General features: G+C 48.3%; 1 protein-coding gene across 1 annotated transcript in view; it reads left to right on the top strand.

Moving 5' to 3' along the window:
* FARSB (phenylalanyl-tRNA synthetase subunit beta) overlaps positions 1–22,196 on the top strand; it is a 78,454-nt gene that overhangs the window by 17,898 nt on the left and 38,360 nt on the right. Inside the window, exons 10-15 of the mRNA XM_077290879.1 lie at positions 4,472–4,523; positions 4,985–5,046; positions 6,051–6,258; positions 8,446–8,526; positions 8,622–8,714; positions 18,585–18,702. Coding sequence (XP_077146994.1) covers positions 4,472–4,523; positions 4,985–5,046; positions 6,051–6,258; positions 8,446–8,526; positions 8,622–8,714; positions 18,585–18,702 — 614 coding nt within the window. The remainder of the gene's footprint in view (positions 1–4,471; positions 4,524–4,984; positions 5,047–6,050; positions 6,259–8,445; positions 8,527–8,621; positions 8,715–18,584; positions 18,703–22,196) is intronic.

The raw sequence follows: 22,196 nt of genomic DNA, 5'->3' as shown, positions 1-22,196 counted from the left end.
CCAGGCCTGCCAGATTCGCCTCGCAATGACTCGGGGTCTATTCCAGTCGACACCTCCAAAGTTGGCGGACGTCTGCTTCTTTTTCAGCACGTCTGGCTCTCCGTCGTCCACGACGAATGGGTCAGGGATCTGGTGTCGTCTGGCTACAAACTAGAATTCTCCGCCTCCCCTCCAGCACGGTTTTTTCCCTCTCGTCTCCCAAGTTCGGGAGCTCATTCTTGCGCCCTTCGCTGCGCCATCGAATCCCTCCGCCAAAGCGGGGTCATCGTTCCGGTTCCGGAACACGAGAGATACAGGGGTTTCTACTCGAACCTCTTCGTCGTGCCGAAAAAGGACGGGACGGTACGCCCCATTTTGGACCTGAAGCTCCTAAACAAGTACGTAAAAGTACGGCACTTCAGGATGGAATCTCTCCGATCAGTCATCTTCTCTATGGAAAGAGGGGAGTTCCTAGCATCAATAGATATCAAAGATGCTTACCTTCACATCCCAATCTTCCCGCCACATCAAAGGTTTCTCCGTTTCGCCATCCTGGACGACCATTTTCAGTTCACAGCCTTACCCTTCGGTCTCGCCACGGCGCCCAGGGTATTTACAAAAGTCATGGCGGCTGTCATGGCTATTCTTCACTCTCGAGGAGTGGTCGTGTTGCCATACTTAGACGACCTCCTCATAAAAGGTCCGTCTTATCAGGCCTGCGAAGCAAGCGTCCGCATTACCTTAGATTCTTTCGCGCCTGGGCTGGCTAATCAACTCGGACAAGTCCTCTCCCATTCCTGCCCGACGGATTTCATTCCTAGGCATGATCCTGGACACATCGAGGGGACTGATCTTACTTCCTCGGTCCAAGGCCCAAGAGCTTCAGCAGGGAGCTCGGACGCTCTGTCACCCTCATCCCCGGTCCATCCGTTTTGCCATGAAGATTCTGGGAAAGATGGTGGCCGCAATAGAAGCTGTTCCCTTCGCTCAACTCCATCTCCGCCCCTTACAACAGGCTCTGCTGGACATCTGGGACAGGAATCCCTTATCCCTCGATCGCCCATGCCCTCTGTCACCACGGATCAGGCAAGCCCTCACATGGTGGACTCTGGGATCCTCTATCCTCCAGGGGAAGTATTTCCTCCCGATCCGCTGGCTGGTGGTAACTACCGATGCCAGTCTCCTCGGCTGGGGAGCGGTTTTCCTACACCACTCTGCCCAGGGGCGTTGGACAATTCGGGAGTCGAGGCTCCCTATAAACATCCTGGAAATTCGTGCGATCAGACTCGCCCTGAGACGCTTTCACCCCCTGCTTGCGGGTCACCCAGTTCGAGTTCAATCGGACAACGTCACAGCCGTGGCGTATATAAACCATCAAGGGGGTACCCGCAGCAGGGCGGCGATGCAGGAAGTCTCCCACATTCTTTATTGGGCCGAGGCCAACCACTCTATCATTTCTGCGGTGCACATTCCAGGCATGGAGAACTGGGCGGCGGATTTTCTCAGCCGTCAGGGCCTCGCCTCGTGGGAGTGGGAACTTCATCCAGAGGTTTTCCGGCAAATCTGTCTTCGCTGGGGAACCCCGGACGTGGATCTGATGGCGTCCAGACTGAACGCCAAAGTTCACAACTTCATAGCACGTTCTCGGGATCCCCAGGCCATCGGGGTGGACGCTCTGATATACCCGTGGCATCGGTTCCAACTTCCGTACGTGTTCCCTCCGCTTCCCTTACTACCGAAGGTGATCCGAAAAATCAAGACGGAGGGGGTTCAGGTCATCCTTGTTGCCCCGGATTGGCCACGTCGCGCATGGTACGCGGAGCTCGTTCAGCTCGTGTCCGACGTTCCCTGGCGGTTACCAGACCGCCCAGATCTGCTTCGTCAAGGGCCGATCTTCCACCAGGGCTCAGGGGCCCTACGTTTAACGGCGTGGCTGTTGAAACCTGGATTCTAACCCAAGCCGGTTTCTCTCAGCAGGTCATTCCCACCATGATCAAAGCTCGCAAGACGTCCTCCGCTCGCATCTACCACCGCACCTGGAAGATCTACTTCTCGTGGTGCAGGCTCCGAAGTCGCCCTCCGCTTGCTTTCTCTATTCCTTCCATTTTGGATTTCTTGCAGTCCGGTTTGGATTCCGGCCTGGCACTGAGTTCCCTCAAGGGTCAGATCTCGGCTCTATCCGTGTTGTTTCAACGTAGGATCGCTGCCAACTTGCAAGTCAGGACCTTCATTCAGGGGGTCTCCCATGTGGTACCCCCCTACAGAATGCCGTTAGAGACCTGGGATCTCAATTTGGTCCTGAGCGTTCTTCAGGAACCTCCGTTTGAACCTCTTCAGGACATGCCGCTACCTGTCCTCTCCTGGAAGGTTGCCTTCCTTGTGGCAGTGACATCTATCAGACGGGTCTCAGAATTGACCGCTTTATCCTGCCGGGCGCCTTTCCTTGCCTTCCACCAGGACAAGGTAGTTCTACGCCCATCTCCGGACTTTCTCCCTAAGGTGGACATCATTCTTCCCTCTTTCTGCCCACAGCCAAAACACAGGGTCGAAAAGGCCCTTCATACCCTGGATGTGGTACGGGCCCTCAGGAGATACATTTCCAGAACTGCTCATTTCCGCAAATCAGACTCCCTCTTTGTTCTCCCGGAGGGTCACAGAAAGGGTTTAGCTGCGTCTAAGGCCACGATAGGCACGATAGCCAGATGGATTCGGTCTGCTATCGAAGAATCCTATCGGGTCAGGGCCAGACCTGTCCCGGCGGGGATTAGAGCACACTCTACTTGGTCATTGGGTGCTTCCTGGGCCATCCGGCACCAGGCGACGGCGGAGCAGGTTTGCAATGCCGCAACGTGGTCCAGCCTGCATACTTTTTCAAAGCACTACAATGTCCATATTCAATCTTCTGCGGATGCGGCCCTTGGCAGACGTATTCTGCAAGCGGCCGTAGCGCATTTATAGTCAGTTGGTACACGGAGTTTATTTGGTTGTTTTGTTTCCCACCCAGGGACTGCTTTGGGACGTCCCATGGTCCTGTGTCCCCCAATGTGGCGAAGGAGAAATAGGGATTTTTGTGTGTACTCACCGTAAAATCCTTTTCTCCGAGCCACTCATTGGGGGACACAGCACCCACCCTGTTAGCCTTATGGCTTGTTACCTTTTTGGTTCCTGACTGTCTTTGACATGTTATACTCTGTTAGGTATTGTACTGTTATTAATCTCCTACTGCTTTTGCACTGAACTGGGTCTCTGGAAGCCAACATGAGGGTGTATACTGCAGGGGAGGAGCTAACTCTTTTTTGTCACAACTTAGTGTCAGCCTCCTAGAGACAGCAGCATAACACCCATGGTCCTGTGTCCCCCAATGAGTGGCTCGGAGAAAAGGATTTTACGGTGAGTACACACAAAAATCCCTATTTTTTGATCAAAATAATGTCAGCTAAGTACCCTATGTTATTTACATGTACTATTATTTACCTACTATGGGGTATTTATTTGTTTTTTTATTCTAAGTTGTGTTTGTTAATGGCCACAATGGGAATGTACACCTACACTTATATCAACATGTGTTCCAGCTCATTTTTTTGGTGTTGCTTTATGTAATCTGAGAGCAGCATGATGTGGGGACAGAAACCCTGATTCCAGCGATGTCACTTAGTCTACAGAAGATCTGGCAGAGCTCGGTTGTTGAGGTGTGAATAACTGGTCTACACCACAACTTTCTGTATACATTGTGTAGTGACAGAAAGCTGCTCAGTGCTGGGGGAGTGGCTGGACTAGGAGGCATGAGACCAGTTGTCCTATAGTGATAACCACCTGCTGATAAAACACTGATTGTATTGAAACAGCAACAGGCAGCCTAGGAAGTGACACATGAGTGGAATCAGGCTCCCTTCCCCTACACAATGGTGCTCTCAGATTATATAGCAAAATCCTGCTGGCAGCTCCTTTAAGAGAGCAACCAGCCGATGATCATATGAATGTCCTTCCAGTAAGATGGGCCGGGTTATAGAACAATCCTTCATCATTTGCCTGAGTGACCCATACGCATTCCACCTGTGCAGATCATCGGACAACAAAAATCCAACTGGGGTCTTGACAATTATGAAAGTTCACCAGTCATTTGCCGACTGAAATGGTTAATTTTCATCCATCCAGTTGAAATCGGCCATTGCCATCCATTTTAGTCTGACGTGTACGTGCAGCTTAGAGTTATATCCGCTGTTGGTGAGGAAATGACTTGTGTGCAAGAATGGGAATAAATTCAGTAGGACCCACCAGGCGTCCCGGCCGTGCTCTATGGATAATACCTGCACATCATTCCTACTGTCGGAAACACACAGATATTTAGGATAATCACTGTGCTTCCAATCGGACAGGTCATTGTGTTATTGCCAGAAAACTAAGTACTAATCTTCTGGGTGTAGGTTCTGCCTGCAAACATCTACAGATTGTCTTCTGTTTCTAAAAGTTTTCTTTTTCTTTCTATTTTCAGTGTGGAGGCAGCGGAAGTGATTTACCCAGATGGAAAAAGTTACTTCTACCCAGTAAGAAATCATTTCTTTTTACCCAAAAGTCAAATGTGTGACATAGTCAGTGCAAAATGTTACTTTAGTTTTTTCATGCTTGGGCTGCACTTAGTTATTTTCATGGACTTAATGGTCATCAATGTATTCATGACTTGAGGGATTCCCATCCTTATTCTACGGACGACATCAATATTTATTTCTGGACATGGGCTCAACATAAAATACAAAGTGCTACAATATACTTTAATTAATGATCCCAAAACCTTTAACGTACGTCGGTTGCAAAGTTTTTATATTTTGCACTTTTACGACCTTATAAATACCAGCAAACTATTATGTAATTATTGTAATTATGCTATTTCCTATGTATGATAATGGATGAGGGGACATTCAGAAATCCTGTATGTATCTTGAGGTCCTACCAGTAGGGGGCAGTAGCACGCTAGGTTAATGGTAACATGTCACTTCTCGGTCTACAGGAGCTGGCGTACAGGACGGAGACTCTGACTGCAGAGAAAATCAACAGCAAAATTGGGATCAGGTAAGAATTGTGAGGATCATGTCCTGATTGACCAGTCTAGTGACTATACGATAGCCTCATCTACTGTATGTTCCCCTATGTGGCATTTTGACAGTTTAATTCCATTTTTCTATGCCTGAAATGAAAGTTTCCAAAATGCATCTATTGTGTAACTGCTGCAGACGGGAGCGGCACCCCATTGATTATTTTGGTGGGGTGCTTCTGGTTTACATCGTGTCCGTTTTTAGGAATGGTTCTACATGCTGCTCTTTCTCTTCTGTTTTAAAAACCAGTGGTGTCCAAATGGACCCCCTAATATCGTATCCGGTCCCTCTGCCTCTGTTCTGGATACTAATTCCATGTGTTTGTTCCTAAAATAAGGACTGCATGTTTTACTGTTGTGGAAGCTGTTATCCTAAATTCAGAATCTCCTATAGTATGTAGAAAGGGTACTGGTGTAACCTCTGTGTCATTGCTCCATGAAGTGGTGCAATATTTGTGGAATTTAGATTTCCTGACACATAAATACTACATGATCTGATCCAACACTGACTCGTGGCTTTCTGATGGGTGCAGATCTGTGCCAGGATTAGCGCCATTGTGATATGAAGCTTGTTTCTGCTGCAGACTTTTTAGCCGTGCAGTCAAAAAATGTGCGTTGCTGCTTCATTCATTGTCTATGGGACTACGGGCACTCCTGCTCCAACAGACTCCTAGAGAATGAACAGAGCAGCCGTGCAGATATTCAGCTGCAGCCCCATTCAGTGGGAGACAATAGTTACCCATTTTGGTAATTGATGGTGTTTTCAGGAGTTGGATATCCCCTACTCCTACCCCAATTTTGGTGTTTTCAGGAGTTGGATACCCCCTCCCACCTACCCCAATTTAGTAGTTATCATCGATTCTGTGGATAAGTGTTAATTTCTTCTTACTGGAAAACCTTTCTAATAATACAGATTGTGCAGCCCAATTAATGTCCGCTGATATAGCATAATCATATAGGTTTGTCATTTGCATTTCCCCAGAGAGACCCCAGACAAGTTGGCTAAGCTACTCACCCGTATGTGTCTGAAATCTCATGTGTTAGAAGACGGAGCCCAGCTGGAGATTGAGGTCCCCCCTACGAGAGCGGACATTATTCACGCGTGTGACATTGTGGAGGATGCCGCTGTAGCTTATGGCTATAATAACATCCAAATGACCATCCCTAAAACTTACACCATTGCTAACCAGGTGAGTGCCCGATGTCCTCTTCTACTGCAGACAGGTCTGCTTTAGTAACTACCTCTATAAAATACCAATGCTGAAACTGTTATAATTACATTTCTGTTATTAGACAATTAAAAAATAGGCTGTAAGGCCTCATTCATACGTCCATGTTTAAAGGCTTACGTGAAAAAATTGTACCGTGTCATCACTGTTTGGTCCGTGTGTTTATTTTTACCATTCGTGTATGGTCCAAGTGCCTGTTTATACCATCAGTGTGTCATCAGTGTTGGTTCATGTGTTGGTGTTTACCATCAGTGTGTCATCAGTGTATGGTCTGTGTGTCTGTTTTTACCTTCAGTGTGTCATCAGTGTATGGTCCGTGTGTCTGTTTTTACTGTCAGTTTTTTCTTCAGTGTACGGTCCGTGTTTCTTTGTACCATCCGTGTTGGTTCGTGTGTCAGTGTTTACCTTCAGTGTGTCTTCAGTGTTGGTTCTTGTGTTTGTTTTTACCATCAGTGTGTCATCAGTGTTGGTTCGTGTGTCGGTGTTTACCTTCAGTGTGTCATCAGTGTTGGTTCGTGTGTCGGGGTTTACCTTCAGTGTGTCATCAATGTTGGCTCGTGTGTCGGTTTTTACCTTCAGTGTGTCTTCAGTGTTGGTTCTTGTGTTTGTTTTTACCATCAGTGTGTCATCAGTGTTGGTTCTTGTGTTTGTTTTTACCATCAGTGTGTCATCAGTGTTGGTTCGTGTGTCGGTTTTTACCTTCAGTGTTGGTTCTTGTGTTTGTTTTTACCATCAGTCTGTCATCAGTGTATGGTCCATGTGTTTCTTTTTACCATCCGTGTTGGTTTGTGTGTTGGTGTTTACCCTCAGTGTGTCTTCAGTGTTGGTTCTTGTGTCTGTTTTTACCATCAGTGTGTCATCAGTGTATGGTCTGTGTGTTTCTTTTTACCATCTGTGTGGTCCTCTTGTGTTTTTCACGGATGGATAAATACATTACAGAGCTTCTCCTATACTTTGCAATGTTAAATACGAGCTGCGGGTCGTAGCCTGATGGTTGATGTGAACAGACGCATGAACTGAGAGCTCACACTCCTAATCCTGAGTATCCAGCCTGCACCGACAGGAAGTTGGTAAAACCTACACCTATCAGTTTCTAAGACACTCTGGTACCAGTGGGGAGCCGTTTCCGGGGGATCCGGTGGAGAATGACCTGACCAGAGAGCCACACCAGCAAGTACGACAGTCAGCCCAACATGGCGCTGACTTGGAGGCCTGTCAGGGAGATAAGGTGTTGGAGACGCTTTGCCTGGATGTTGGAAGCTTCCTTGGCAGATCACTTTGAAGGTCAGATGGGAGAGGAACAGGAAGACGATCGCTCCTGATGCAGAAGTGGTGACGCACTGAATAATACAGCAGCGGCAGCCATCTTCGATATCCAGTGAGGTAACTCGCACTGACTCGGCCCTAATCACCGCAGACTCTACGGTGCAGGAACCCACAGTAAGAGATGTGTCATATGCCGATAATTTATCCAACACAAACCTGGCCAGTGTCGCCCCTCATATAAGTGCTTTACAAGAAGACGTCATCTATACAGAGGGACATTCAAAGGGCATATGAAAGACTCAAGGAAACAGGGAAGGATCCGCAAAATTGTCTACGCAAAGTGATAGGAGACTGTACAAGCACAACATCAATGCCTTGTTTAATAAAATGGATGATCTAGACGATAGACTCCATAGAAATAATGTATGCATCATAGGAGTCCCTGAGAGAGTGGAGGGTAAAAATCTGGCTGAATTTGTAGAAACCTGGCTCATTGCAGCTTTTTGGAAAAGAGGCACTGTCCCCTGTGTTGGCAATAGACGGGCTCGTGGAGTGCCTTGAGAATATATATGAAACCCCTTTCTATGTACATTTTCTTATAAGTGATGTTATTTTTATTAAGATTTAAGTCAAATATAACACTAACCACAATAAACATGACTTGAAGCTTATCTTATATTTTTGGTAGTTCTGATTAAAGCACAATTTGTAATAACTTACAAGGAGCATGATTGTGATAAATGACTATTGAGCATGAGAATAAATCACGTACCGTAGATATTCTTCATCAAGTAAATGTAAGTTAAAGGTAAAGTTCCACTGTACAGCACCTGCCATACGGGTATAGTGATCGGCCTCTACTCTTTTTGTCTTTATCTCCAGCTTTCTATAAATAAGCTGACGGAGCTGCTGCGCCAGGACTTGGCTGCTGCCGGCTTTACTGAAGCGCTGACTTTCGCCTTGGTGAGCCCTCTCATTGCAAATTTCACATCTGCCCATTGCCTTTTTAATCCTTTGTGAAATGACCCCGACGCCTTCTCTGTGCTTTGTGCCCACAGTGTTCAGTTGATGATATTGCAGATAAACTGGGTATTCCTGTCTCTGCGACCAACGCAGCACATATTGCAAATCCCAAGACTGCAGAATTTCAGGTCAGTTGTGGAAATACAGAACATATAGTCCACCTGGATCACCTTTCTTCATAAAAAGAGGAAGGAATTGATGTGGGCAACCATATTTTCTCTTTTCTCTCCATTCTGGAGATATTAGTTTGTAATGTGTAGGTTATAATTTATGTTCTAGTTCAACTGGGTGTTACCAGAGATAAGTCCTGCATGAGGTTGACCAATCATAACTATGCATCTTCATGGAGGGGAGAAAAGAACATGACCTCCTCGCTGATCTCTGCAGCTTCAAGCTATAGATACAGCAGCTGAGTTATGTATCTCTACACAGTAGCTACAGAGATCAATGAGAAGAGGGAGTGTTCTTTTCTCCCTTGTATGTTGCTCCCTGCTTATGATTGGCCAATTCATGCAGGGGAAGAAGTACACACCCCCAGAGACAAATCTCTGGTAATGCAGAGTTGAACTATAACATAAATTGTAACCCAAACTTTAGAGAATAAATATTTCCGCAACAGATAGGAGAAATTAAAAAATACAAAAACTACGTTTTACTCAGTTATGCAGCCACTGTTCCATGATGTGGCCAGTTCATCAAGCTCAAACTTCTTTGTTGCATGTATTTTTGACTAAAAATCATTTTTTCAATTGTGTTCCATTAAGAATTTTTTGTCTTGTATGGCTTCTCTGTTACACTGTCTGTTGGCTGAAGTGAGTGAGTGAGCCTGTTATTAAAGTCTGACAGGGAGTTTGTGACTTTTAGGGCTTTTTCTGAACTCCTTTCAACTGATTCAAAGGAATCTCTCAGAAGGATGAAACCTCCTAATCCATCTAGATGGGCATGTAGATCATAGGAAGCTGAATAAATTGATAACTTGTAGTCAATGTCATATTCCAAAGAAATCCAAGTTTTTCTTAATATATAAATGAGCTCTTAAAATCCCTGGGAATTTGCCTCCAGGGCTTGTATTAAATGAAAGAGGGTGTTATCAGTGTGAGACGTTTAATGACTGACAGTCTGATCTCCTGATTTCACAGCAGAGCTATGTGTGATTGCAACTAACACAGTACAGCAGAGCTGAATTTTTGTCTAATTACAAACACAATTTCAGTGGTCGTCAGAGTGCTGTCAACTCGGCTATAGATCTGTGTATGACTACAATTAATAATTCTTCAACTCCCACCTAACTGGCCGCAAGTGTGGGCTTAAGGGGCATTACAGCAGAACTTTTCTTTGTCTTATTACAAACACATCTGCAGTTGTAGCTCTCTCGTAGTGCTGTCAATTCTGCTCCAGAGCTGTGTATAATTACAACTAACACTGCTTCAGCTTCCATCTTACAGACAGCCAAGTGTGGGAGGAGGGCGGTACAGCTGAGCTGACAGCTCTGATACTAGAGCTGCAGATGCAAATGTGTTTCTAAGGAGACAAAGCTCCGTTTTGCTGTTGGGTGATAATTATAATCACACTAAGCTCTGCTATGGAATCAGGAGGGCAGACTGTCAGTCATTATATGTCTCACACTGGTAACACACCCCTTTAATTTAAAATAAGCTGTGGAAGTAGATTCTCAGGGAGATCTGTGCCCGCCCTATTGTTCTTAAGAGTGCACTTACAAAATTAGAAAAATGTGGATTTATCTAGAGTAAGGCTTTCTTTCTCGCTTCATTGGGGGACACAGGTAACCATGGGTGTATGCTGCTGTCGCTAGGAGGCTGACACTATGCAAATAAAGAAGAAGTAGCTCCTCCCCGGCAGTATACACCCTCCGACAGGCACCAGGCAACTCAGTTTTTGCTTACTGTCTGTAGGAGGTGGACCTAGATCTAACACCAGATCCGCATTTGTTTTTCTTTCAGGGTTTGTGTGTGTTTATCAATCCTTTTCCCTTTTTGTTTCAGATGCTTCTTTTGGGGCTACAGGGTGCAGTTCTCTCACCCTGATTCCCCACGGTAAGCGACCGAGAGAGCAGTGTGGTATCACCCACATCGCACCTTCTTGGATCCGCTGGGCAGGACTTCGATTCATATCACCCTGGGGTGTTCCATGTTCGCGATCGGTGGCCAGTCCTTGCCCTGTTCCCCTCCTCATCCCTCTCCTCGGAGTGGGCTGAGAGGAAGACGGTGATCACTTCCAGTGTCCCCATCCCCCTGTTAAGGGGTTGACACCGTCTTCTGCGCTGGCTCAAAGAGCGCGGGAAGGAGGACTTCATTCCAGGACCCTTTCTGCTGTACGAGGGCTCCTGACGCGTTCCTCGTCCTCAGGTAAGGGGATCTTCAATCAACGATGCCCATTCACCCTCCCCCATCCTCACCTCTGCAGTGGCGATGCCTCCTAGCAGGGACCACAGGACGGCGGCCCCTGGTTTCCTGCGCCGCACCAGTCAGGGCCACTAGCGCGGCAGCTTTCATCCCTGAGGAAGCCCCCCTTCTCCTTTTTAAAATTTGCGCCCTTTTTTTCAGGCGCGCAGTTCCTTTCTTCGGGGTTTTCCTGCCCGACCCGTCATGCCCCCAACGTCTTGCCCTGCCCTGCATTCCTGTGGGAACGCCTTCCCCGGGATCCAGCGCCGACATGGGCGTTTCTTTTGGGAGGTTCTCCCTCTCCCTCTCTCCCTTCGGCGCCTGGCCACGCCCACTTCCGGCGCATTCGTCCCGCTCTTCTCGGAGTGAAGCCGGCTTCCTCCTCCTGCCTGGCCTCCATTGTGTCGTGTGGTGCACGAGGATCCCCGGGGGACACGGTCTACCTCACTGCCGCTGTCGCTGGGTTACGATAGGCCTGCGCTGCTTCCTCCCCTGGCCTGTACTCCTCCCGGCAGTATGGACTCTGCTCCTGCTGCAAGTCGCTCTATCTCCACCTATTTCCATCCCCGCATGGGGCCCCCGGCTATACCACTACGGCCATTCACTACGCCTGCGCCCGCTGTAAGAAAAAGTGGGCTTCAGGTAAGCCATCTCCTTTCTGCCTGTCCTGCGCTCCTCCTATCATGTCTGCCCCTCAGGAGGCTCCTATGTCTCGGGATGAGTGTACCCCCCTCCCCCGGAGTGGGCTGTTGCCATGTCTCAATCAGTATCTGACTTGACTAAAGTGTCCCAGTCCCTGGTCCAGGCTCTTGAATGTATCCCGCTTCTATCTAATGCCACCAGTGCCACGAACGCCTCACATGGCGATTCGCTCGCACCTGTCCAAGACCCTCACAGAGGTAAACTTGAGAAAAGATACAGAAAGAGGACCCTATCTAGATCCTCTTCCAGTTCACCGGACCACACCGGGATACCCCTATCTGCCCGTTCCCCCTCTTCGCAGGCGGACCTCGGGTCTGACGTAACCTCTCAGTCGGAGTCTGACTCGGATGCAGATCAGACTTCCGGAACGCAGGATATGGTGGATAGCCTTATTTTGGCTATTATTCAGATGCTCGAGCTTAAGGAGGATGAAACAACCTCTCAGGACGTCTCTGTTGCATTTAAACGGATTAAACGTCCCTCTAGAGTTTTTCCCAATCACAAGGAGTTTGACAGCACTACGTCTACACACTGGGAAAACCCTGGTAAACTTTTCCCTGGCAGGAAACGGCTGGACATTTTATACACTTTTCACTCAGACCTTGTTAGCAAATGGTCCGAGTCTCCTAGGGTGGACCCGCCTGTGTCTAGATTATCCTCACAGATGGTTTTGTCTATTCCGGACGCAGCGTCTCTTAAGGATCCCACGGATAGACAAATCGAGGCATTATTCAAATCGTCGTTTGAGGCTTCTGGGGCCTCCCTCTGTCCTAGTTTCGCCTCTTCATGGGTAGCGAAAGCTGTCAGCCTGGGCCAAGAGTCTGCGCAGAGGCATTTTGGCCTCTGCTCCTGCTGAGGAACTGTCTGATTTAGCGGATCAAATTTCTCTTGCAGGTAAATACCTCATGAATGCCTCCCTGGATGCGGCTGCTTGCTCGGCAAGGGCTAACAGTAACATTGTGGCCATTCGCCGGGTTCTTTGGCTTAAAGCGTGGAACTCAGATCCTTCTTCTAAAAAATCCCTCACTGGTCTGCCCTTCCAAGGCTCCAGACTCTTCGCCACACAACTGGATCAAATGATCTCGGACGCTACGGGTGGAAAGAGTACCTCCTTACCTCCGTCTAAGCCTAAGCGTCCCTTCAACAAGAGGGGCCCCCAGTCCTTTCGTCCCTTTCGGTCCTTTACCTCCTCAGGAAACCCCACTCAGGACTGGTCTTCCTCACAAGGAGACCGGAGGAAGTCTTCCTTCAGGCCTCCCCCACGCTGGAGAGCTAAGAGCCACTCCTCAAAACCGTCTGGACCTCGTGGCAACAGATTTTCTAATAAATGACGGGTCGCCCCCACCTGGAAATCCTTCTAGGGTGGCGGGCCGGCTCCTTCTGTTCTCAGAAGTTTGGCTATCAGTAGTCGACGCCTGGTTCAGGGAGATCGTCACCTCAGGCTACAAGATAGAATTTTCTTCGCCCCCAGGAAGAAGTTTTTTTCTCTCTCGTCCTCCCAATCAGTCCTCCCATCTCCCAGGGCTTCTCCAGGCCGTCAATTCTCTCCTCGTCTCAGGAGTTGTAGTTCCGGTTCCTTATCGCGAGCGGTTTTCTTGTTTTTACTCAAACCTGTTCGTGGTTCCAAAAAAGGACGGCTCTCTCCGTCCAATTTTGGATCTCAAGCGGTTAAACCGCCATCTCTGGATTCGACACTTCAGAATGGAATCATTACGCTTGGTGATCGCGTCCATGGAACCGACCGAATTTCTGTGTTCCGTGGACATTCGGGATGCATACCTACACATCCCAATTTGCGTACAGCATCAGAGGTTCCTCCGCTTTGCGATCCAAGAACATCATTACCAGTTCACGGCTCTCCCTTTCGGTCTGGCGTCTGCTCCCAGGGTCTTTACGAAGGTCATGGCAACGGTCATGGCCATTCTGCGTTCAAAGGGGATTCTCGTAATCCCATACCTCGACAACCTCTTTATCAAGTGTTCGTCTCGTCGGTATTGCAGCCAGAGCCTCCAGCTTACTCTGGACACGCTTATTCGCCTCGGCTGCATAATCAACTATCAGAAGTCCTCCTTGATTCCAACCCAATGGCTGGAGTTCCTGGGCATGGAATTTGACACATCTCAGGCTCAGGTCTTCCTCCTAAAGTTCCTTTCTCTTCGTCGGGGTGTCAGAGCACTAAAGGGCCCGAACCCTCTGTCCCTCCGCCTCGCCGTGAGGGTTCTGGGGAAAATGGTCGCTTCCACGGAAGCGGTTCCCTATGCTCAGTTCCACTCTCGTCCCCTCCAGCTGGCCCTTCTGGCTGCCTGGGACAGGAACCCACTTTCCCTGGACCGCCCGCTTCGCCTCTCTTCCAAGGTGAGGCAGTCTCTCTCTTTGTGGACGCTATCCACCTCCATTCTGCGCGGGAGGTCATCTCTTCCCCTCCCCCGCTGGCTGGTCATCACCACCGACGCCAGCCTCCGGGGTTGGGGAACGGCCTTGCTCCACCTCATGGCCCAGGGCCACTGGACTGCTCAAGAGGCGCGTCTTCCTATGAACCTTTTGGAAATCAGAGCCATCTTCCTAGCCCTCATCCGCTGGGAGTCTCTCCTCTCGGGAAAGCCGGTCCGCATTCAGTCGGACAACGCTACAGCCTTGGCTTACATAAACCATCAGGGAGGGACTCGCAGCAGACAAGTCTTGACGGAAGTGGCAAAAATTCTGTGTTGGGTGGAGAGCCACGTTCCCTCTATATCAGCCGTCCACATCCCAGGGGTGGACAATTGGGAAGCCGACTTTCTCAGTCGCCAAGGCCTCATGGCGGGCGAGTGGTCTCTCCTCCCCTCAATCTTCAGCCAGATTTGTCTGAGGTGGGGCGTTCCAGACGTCAACTTAATGGCATCCCGGGCAAACCACAAGGTTCCCCAGTACGTTTCCAGATCTCGGGATCCGATGGCCGTCGGATGCGACGCTCTCGTGATCTCGTGGGCACAGTTCCAGATGCCTTATCTGTTCCCTCCCCTCCCCTTGATCCCAAGGGTCGTAAAAAAGATCAAGACAGAAGGGGTCTCCGTACTCTTGGTAGCTCCAGATTGGCCTCGCAGGGCCTGGTATGCGGAACTAGTGAACATACTGTCGGACGTTCCTTGGAGACTTCCGGATCTTCTTTCTCAGGGGCCCCTCTTCCACCCGAATTCTTGGTCTCTGAATGTAATGGTATGGCCGTTGAGGCCGCGGTCCTGAAGGTCACGGGTTTTTCTCACAGCGTCATCCAGACTATGATAAAAGTGAGAAAACCGGCTTCCTCGCGCATCTATCATAGATGTTTGAAGGCCTTTTTCCGATGGTGTGAGGGCAACAGTCTTTTTCCTATGATTTTCTCCCTTCCATCCCTTCTCGGTTTCCTTCAAGCGGGTCTTGACTCGGGATTTTCCCTGAGCACCTTGAAGGGTCAGATTTCCGCTCTGTCCATCCTTTTTCAAAGAGACCTGGCCTCCCTTCCTCAGGTGAGGGCCTTTATTCAAGGGGTCGCTCATATAGCCCCCCTTATCATCCTGCCATCGAGCCTTGGGATCTTAACCTCGTGTTAGACGCCCTCCAGCGTGCGCCTTTTGAACCAATTTGGGACATCTCTTTTTCGCTTCTATCTTGGAAGGTGGCCTTCTTGGTCGCCATCACCTCGATTAGGAGAGTGCCGGAGCTGGCAGCATTGTCCTGTCGTTCTCCCTTTCTAATCCTGCACCAGGGCAAGGTGGTTCTTCGACCTGTTCCTTCTTTTCTACCAAGGGTAGTTTCGGCTTTTCACATCAATGAGGACATCGTCCTCCCTTCCTTGTGCCCTTCACCGGTTCACCCCTTGGAGAAATCTCTTCACAAGTTGGATGTGGTCAGGGCTATCCGGATTTATCTTTCCAGGACTGCTTCTTTTCGTCAGGCCGATCCTCTGTTCATCGTCTCGGAAGGGCGTTGAAAGGGGCTCCCCGCCTCCAAGTCTACAATTGCTCGTTGGATCCGTTCGGCGGTACTGGAGGCATACCGAGCCCAGAACAAACGGTCTCCTTCGGGGGTGAAGGCTCACTCTACCCGAGCTGTGGGAGCTTCCTGGGCAGTTTGTCACCAAGCTTCGGCCCCGCAGGTTTGCAAGGCCGCAACGTGGTCATCCATTCACACCTTTGTAAAATTCTACAAGGTGCATACTCAGGCTTCTGCGGATGCGAGCCTGGGTAGGAAGATACTGCAGGCGGCGGTTTCTCACCGGCCGACCTAACTCCTCTTTTTCTGCAGAATATCTCGCCCTAGGGACTGCTTTTGGACGTCCCATGGTTACCTCTGTCCCCCAATGAAGCGAGAAAGAAAGAGGGATTTTTGGTTTTTACCGTAAAATCCCTTTCTTGGAGCCTTCATTGGGGGACACAGCACCCTCCCTTTAAGTTGTACCGTGTTGGCCAACATGCCGTTGTTGTGGGTTGGTACATAGGTTGAGTTTAATTTTTACTTGTTCCTACTACTGCTTTTGCACCAACTGAGTTGCCTGGTGCCTGTCGGAGGGTGTATACTGCCGGGGAGGAGCTACTTCTTCTTTATTTGCATAGTGTCAGCCTCCTAGCGACAGTAGCATACACCCATGGTTACCTGTGTCCCCCAATGAAGGCTCCAAGAAAGAGATTTTACGGTAAGAGCCAAAAATCCCTCTTTTTTGATCAAAGCACCACTTTATTCAACGTTTTATTATCAAATAAGGTACATTTAGGACATTTGTAGGCCTGTCATAGACACATTCTCTACCAAATATCTGCACAATTTACTTTTTAGCAGAATAATCTATGCGACTTTCAGAGTGCTCCCATTTCTTTGCTGATTTTCACAGTGAATTTCACCCTTTATAATGTAGAGGGCGAAATCCTTAGGAAAATCTGGAACAAAATACATAAGTAACAGAAGCCTATTTTGCGGCAGAATCACCATAAAATCCACATGAAAATTTATAATTGCCACTTCTAAACAATCTGAATGATTCTAAAGCCTACCTCCACATCGTCGCTGAGCAATGCTTATTTGTATCTCTAGGCTCTGTTCTTTTATCGCCATCTTCATGTTGCCTCTATAGTCATGACTGTCTTCTGTCTTCATAGAAAACATTATATTAATCATATATGAAACAGTAATTTAATCTTCCAGAAAGGGAAGTTGTCAGAAAGCTCAACCCACCCAAACCACAATTGTGGGCATGCAGGTCTTTGAAATGTAAATCCATCAACACTTTTATATCTTCTATCTGTTGCTGCATTCCTAAGCCACTCCTTTCCAAGCTTATTTCCCTGCTCAGCAGCAGCCTTTTTAGCTTGATTGATAGCTCACTGTCTAGTGACATCAGACAGTGAGCTAAAGAAGCCGGTGCTTGGTGGGGAAACAACATCCGGAGGCAGTGGATCCTTAAGTGCTTAGTCAAGCCCAGACCACTTAACACCTTGTTTGCTTATGAATGAAAATTCTGCTTTCTCGGGAAAGGAGCAACAGATTGAAGATATAAAAGTGTTGATGGATTTACATTTCAATACTTGCAAGCCCATATATACAGTTTGTGGGGTTGGTCTTACTGACTGATTCCCTTAAAAAATCAAACAAACAAAAAAAGATCCACATTACCGATGTCACAGTTGGAGGCGTGGGGTGCAGTGACATAACAAGGGGTGCAGACCTTATAAATAGACCCATTGTGATCCAGTGAGTGACGTCACCGCCGGCATTGTGGGGAGTCAGTGTCTGCACCTTGGTGATATCTACTTCAGAGGGGGAAGTGCACATGTGTGTTATGGTGGACGTGGTGATGTCACAGAATATGTGGTGGTGTTAAAAGTGATGATGTCTCAGGTGGGCTCTGGCAATCACTGACCACCTGTAAATTGAGCTTCTTTTCTTCCCCTTTAAACAGTGTGTTTGGTTTAATTTCTCTTATTGTGGGTTTGCAGTGCTCTTAAATAACACATCTGCCATTCACCCTCCGCAGGTCCAGTGATACCTCTTCTCCGTTGCTCCTGCTTTCTTTGTTTACAGACTACAGCTCACGTGACCGCTGCAGCCAATCACTGGTCTTAACAGCTCTGCAGATACGGACTGCATGAGCCGCTGAGCCCAGTGATTTGGCTGCAGTGGACAGTCATTTAATCACCTTGGCAGCCCCCTATCAAAGATGGGGGTAGTAGCCGAGAGGCCGCTCTGGACCTGCGGAGAGTGAGACACCACTGAATTTGTTAGTTTAGACATTTGGAAGCCTGTATTAGAAAGGGGCAATAAAGCTGATGACGAACTGGTTCTGTAGACACGTATTGTGGTTTTCCAATTCCAGATCACGGTACGTGTTCTGCAGACTTTCCTTACATCCTGACCATTGCCCCTTGTGAGCATGTCATCCAGCAGTATCTTTTCCTGTGGGCCTGAAAGTCCTTGCCGGTCAGCAGCACAGCCATTTGTCATATAAATGTCGGAACTTAGAAACGCTTGTAGATTACCGGTAGCTGAGCCTGGACTTAGCGCTGTACTGTAATTATAAGGGACCTTTCTGGCACACCCCTAGGAAATGTCTGTACATGAGTTTCTTTAGCTGAGAATGGGGTCCGTCAATCCCTTGATCTATTTGGTATCTGACCAGCAGTGAGTGAAGCCATGGTCGCACAGGAGCCGTCTCTCCAGTTATTGGACTAGGGCTCCTGATACAGCCGCGAGCGCCAACACCTGCGCAGCCACCTCTCCACTCACCGCTGGTCAGATGCCAGGAGATTTGGGGACCTGCATCTCTCAGACATTTATGCCATAGCCTTTAGATAGACTATCAATGTATTTCCTCATACCGCCCCTTTAAGCTAATTTCAAGCTGAGATTCTTTGTGTTTCACCTCTACCTTCTCTCCTTCCTCAGGTGGCTCGCACATCTTTACTGCCCGGCTTGTTGAAAACTATTGCGGCCAACCGCAAAATGCCACTCCCTTTAAAACTTTTTGAAATATCTGACGTGGTGACAAAGGACAACTGTAAAGGTAATGCCTACCGCCCAGTGAACTCCCGGCTTCCCAGCACGTGTACATAGCGGTGCGCTTTATGTGGCCAGAATCGGCCGATGGTGGAATAGGGCTGATATTTGGGGACAGGTGTCGTATGGTGTCAGTGGTAGACCATGGAGAATAATATGAGCGCCATCATGTCACGGATTTGTCAGACAAGTGTTATTAGAGCAGTCGCCTTGTCCAAACTATGTAGGCTGCAGGGTACAGATGGAGGGGACGTCTTCACATCAGGGTTTAGAGTTTAGTTGTTGGGCCTGGTCAGCGGTCTAGTTTTAAGAGGTTTCCAGGGTTAAGACATTGATGATCTATCCTTAAGATAGGCCCTCAAGATCTGATCTGTGGGGTCTCACACCCGGTATCCCCTTTGATCGTTGTTTTCGGCTCAGGCAGTAGCCAGGTGTATTGGACCCCCATGGATCAGATATTGATGGCCTTCCTAGGAATATGTCATCCAAACCCTGGAAAAACTCTCTAGTAGTGACGAGCGAGCGTGCACGGATAGGTGTTATCCCATGCTCGTGTGTAAATAGAGTATCTTTGGCGTGCTCGAATACGATGTTCAAATCACCGTGGCTGCACGTCTCGTGGCTGCACGTCTCGTGGCTGTTCGACAGCCGCATCACATGCAGGGTCTGCCTAATAAACAGGTCATCCCTGCATGTGCAGCCACGTTGGCTCGAACATATATTATTGGAGCACCCCAAAGATAGATGAGTTGCTAGATAACTGCTCAGACCTGATCACCAGAACAGGGGTCTCGTGTCTCCTTATAAATAGAGCGCTGGTCACACTTGTGTGCTGTCACTCCATAGGACTGACGTAGATAGTAGAGGATTGCGCTTGGTCATCTTCATCACTCCGGTAGACACTGAATAGATTGGCAGGGCACATGCGTAGCCACCTCTCCATTTAATCAAGGACAGCGTTCAGGTAGTGGGAGACAAGTTCTAACTGGAATTACCACTTTAATGATCAATGTGGGTGGAATGTCTTCCCGCATGGAGCAATGGTTGCATATATGTGATCCCACTCTACATGAAGTCTATAGGACTGGCAGAAACCTGAGGAGAGCACTCTGATACTTTGGGCCTATTTCAGACATCAGTCATTTATAGCATACTGCAGAAAAAGAACCATTTCCCATCACTGTAATCCATATGCCAGCGTTCATCTTCCTGAGGAGGCTTCACTGGTGGCTTTCACCCCATGCTGTAAGTATAGAGAGTGCCGGATTACCAGTGGAAGCCGCCCAACGAATGAGCGTTTTTACTTTTTTTTTATTTAACTGTTTCTGGGTTTTTGGACTGGACCCTGAAGTGGCTACAAGGAGTGACATGGGGTGGATCGTGCACAGCAAGGTCGTTTTGACATTGCTGTACAACGTGTTCATTTTCTGGGGCTGTTTTTCAGTGTTTTTTTCTGGTGGATTTCAGGTGGAATCTGCCTGAAAAAGATGCTGTGTGCACAGAGCCTCATGGGTAAATGAAAATAATGGACTGACGGACAGCTCTTCAGCTTCTCCTTGCACAGTGTGAATGGGGCTATGTTGTGGTTTAATGTTTAAATCAATAAATAAACTCGTGCACTGCCTTAATCTTAGTGGTGCTCAGGTAGGTTCCAACACCATAACCATGTATAAAAAAAACCTGGCACTCAACTTTTTATATCTGGAAATCTATTTTATTGTCAGCAACAAAACATTTCGGTCCCAAACCGGACCTTCCTCAGTTACGTTATAAGTAGAGGACGTCCACCTGATCAGACTAGCGGTGGACACCGCGTCGGTCACGCCACTCCTGCAAGGGCTTTGCCCACACAGCCTTACACAGACCTAAGGTCTGCATCCTCATGGAAATCATTTATCATCTGCCTACACGGGCACATCTTTCTCAAATCCTCTACTTATAACGTAACTGAGGAAGGTCCGGTTTGGGACCGAAACGTTTTGTTGCTGACAATAAAATAGATTTCCAGATATAAAAAGTTGAGTGCCAGGTTTTTTTATACGTGGTTTAATGTTTAGACTGTGAATGAAAGCAGCAGTGTGAAGAAGCAGATGCTAATATTCAGCTTCAGAGGAGCAATGGGGCTCCCAGCAGTCTCTTGCTTTACCTTTGCTGGCTGATAGGTAGCTGCGCTTCCTAACTCATTGGTATACATAACTGATTTTCATGTCATCTGATCTTACCACGGCTTACCAGCAGGGGGCAGGAGCATATAAGTATCGCACAAGTGTTAGGGCCTCGGCGTCCATCAGTGGTCGTATGCTGCTGGTCAGTATTGATCGTATCAGTTTGTCTTCATCGGTGATGGTGGAGACTTTAGTCCTTGTGGACAGGATGTACTAGAAGTCAGGACGGCCATGGCTCCTCACCGCAGCATTTCTCACTGAAGAAGCCCATCCAGAACAATACAAGAATCTCGCTGGATTCTGGACAAACCCCGTACACCTGGATCTGTCATCTTGTAAAGGTACCTTCACACTAAGCGACGCTGCAGCGATACAGACAACGATGCCGATCGCTGCAGCGTCGCTGTTTAGTCGTTGTGTGGTCGCTGGAGAGCTGTCACACAGACGGCTCTCCAGCGACCAACGATGCCGAAGTCCCCTGGTAACCAGGGTAAACATCGGGTTACTAAGCGCAGGGCCGCGCTTAGTAACCCTATGTTTACCCTGGTTACCAGCGTAAATGTAAAAAAAAAAAACACATACTCACATTCCGGTGCCCGGCATCCGCTTCCCTGCACTCCTCCTGCATCCTGCGGCCCTGCGCTTAGTAACCCGATGTTTACCCTGGTTACCAGTGAAGACATCGCTGGATCGGTGTCACACACACCGATTCAGCGATGTCAGCGGGAGATCCAGCGACGAAATAAAGTTCTGGACTTTCAGCAACGACCAGCGATCTCACAGCGGGATCCTGATCGCTGCTGCGTGTCAAACACAACGATATCGCTATCCAGGACGCTGCAATGTCACGGATCGCTAGCAATATCTTTGTAAAGTCGCTTAGTGTGAAGGTACCTTTAGAGGGGTTGTCCCATTAACACCAATTATCTGCCGTCCACAGGATAGATGTATGCTCGCTGGGGTCCGGCTTCTGAGAACCCACGATTGCATAAGTGGAGCAGTAGTGAGCATGCTGTACACCTACTGTAGGAGGGTAATGGGGTGGTGGGCACACGTCCTCACTACCATTCCAGTCTCACAGTGGACTTTGAGACCTTTGTTCTTGTGGTCGGTGATATCCCATCAGTCGGACCCCGAGGATTCTCGATTGATCACCTATCTTGTGATTAGGTGACCAATGTTTATGGGCCAATCCCAGTAAAATGTATTTGGTAAAATTATTTATGGGAACTGTAGGGACTTGTGTGCAAGAAGGAACATAGTAACATAGTAACATAGTTAGTAAGGCCGAAAAAAGACATTTGTCCATCCAGTTCAGCCTATATTCCATCATAAT

This window comes from Ranitomeya variabilis, chromosome 2 (assembly GCF_051348905.1).
Source record: "Ranitomeya variabilis isolate aRanVar5 chromosome 2, aRanVar5.hap1, whole genome shotgun sequence".
NCBI classification, from domain to species: Eukaryota; Metazoa; Chordata; class Amphibia; order Anura; family Dendrobatidae; genus Ranitomeya; species Ranitomeya variabilis.
The sequence above is the reverse complement of the archived record's forward strand: the minus strand, read 5'-3'. Positions and strand labels throughout refer to the sequence as shown.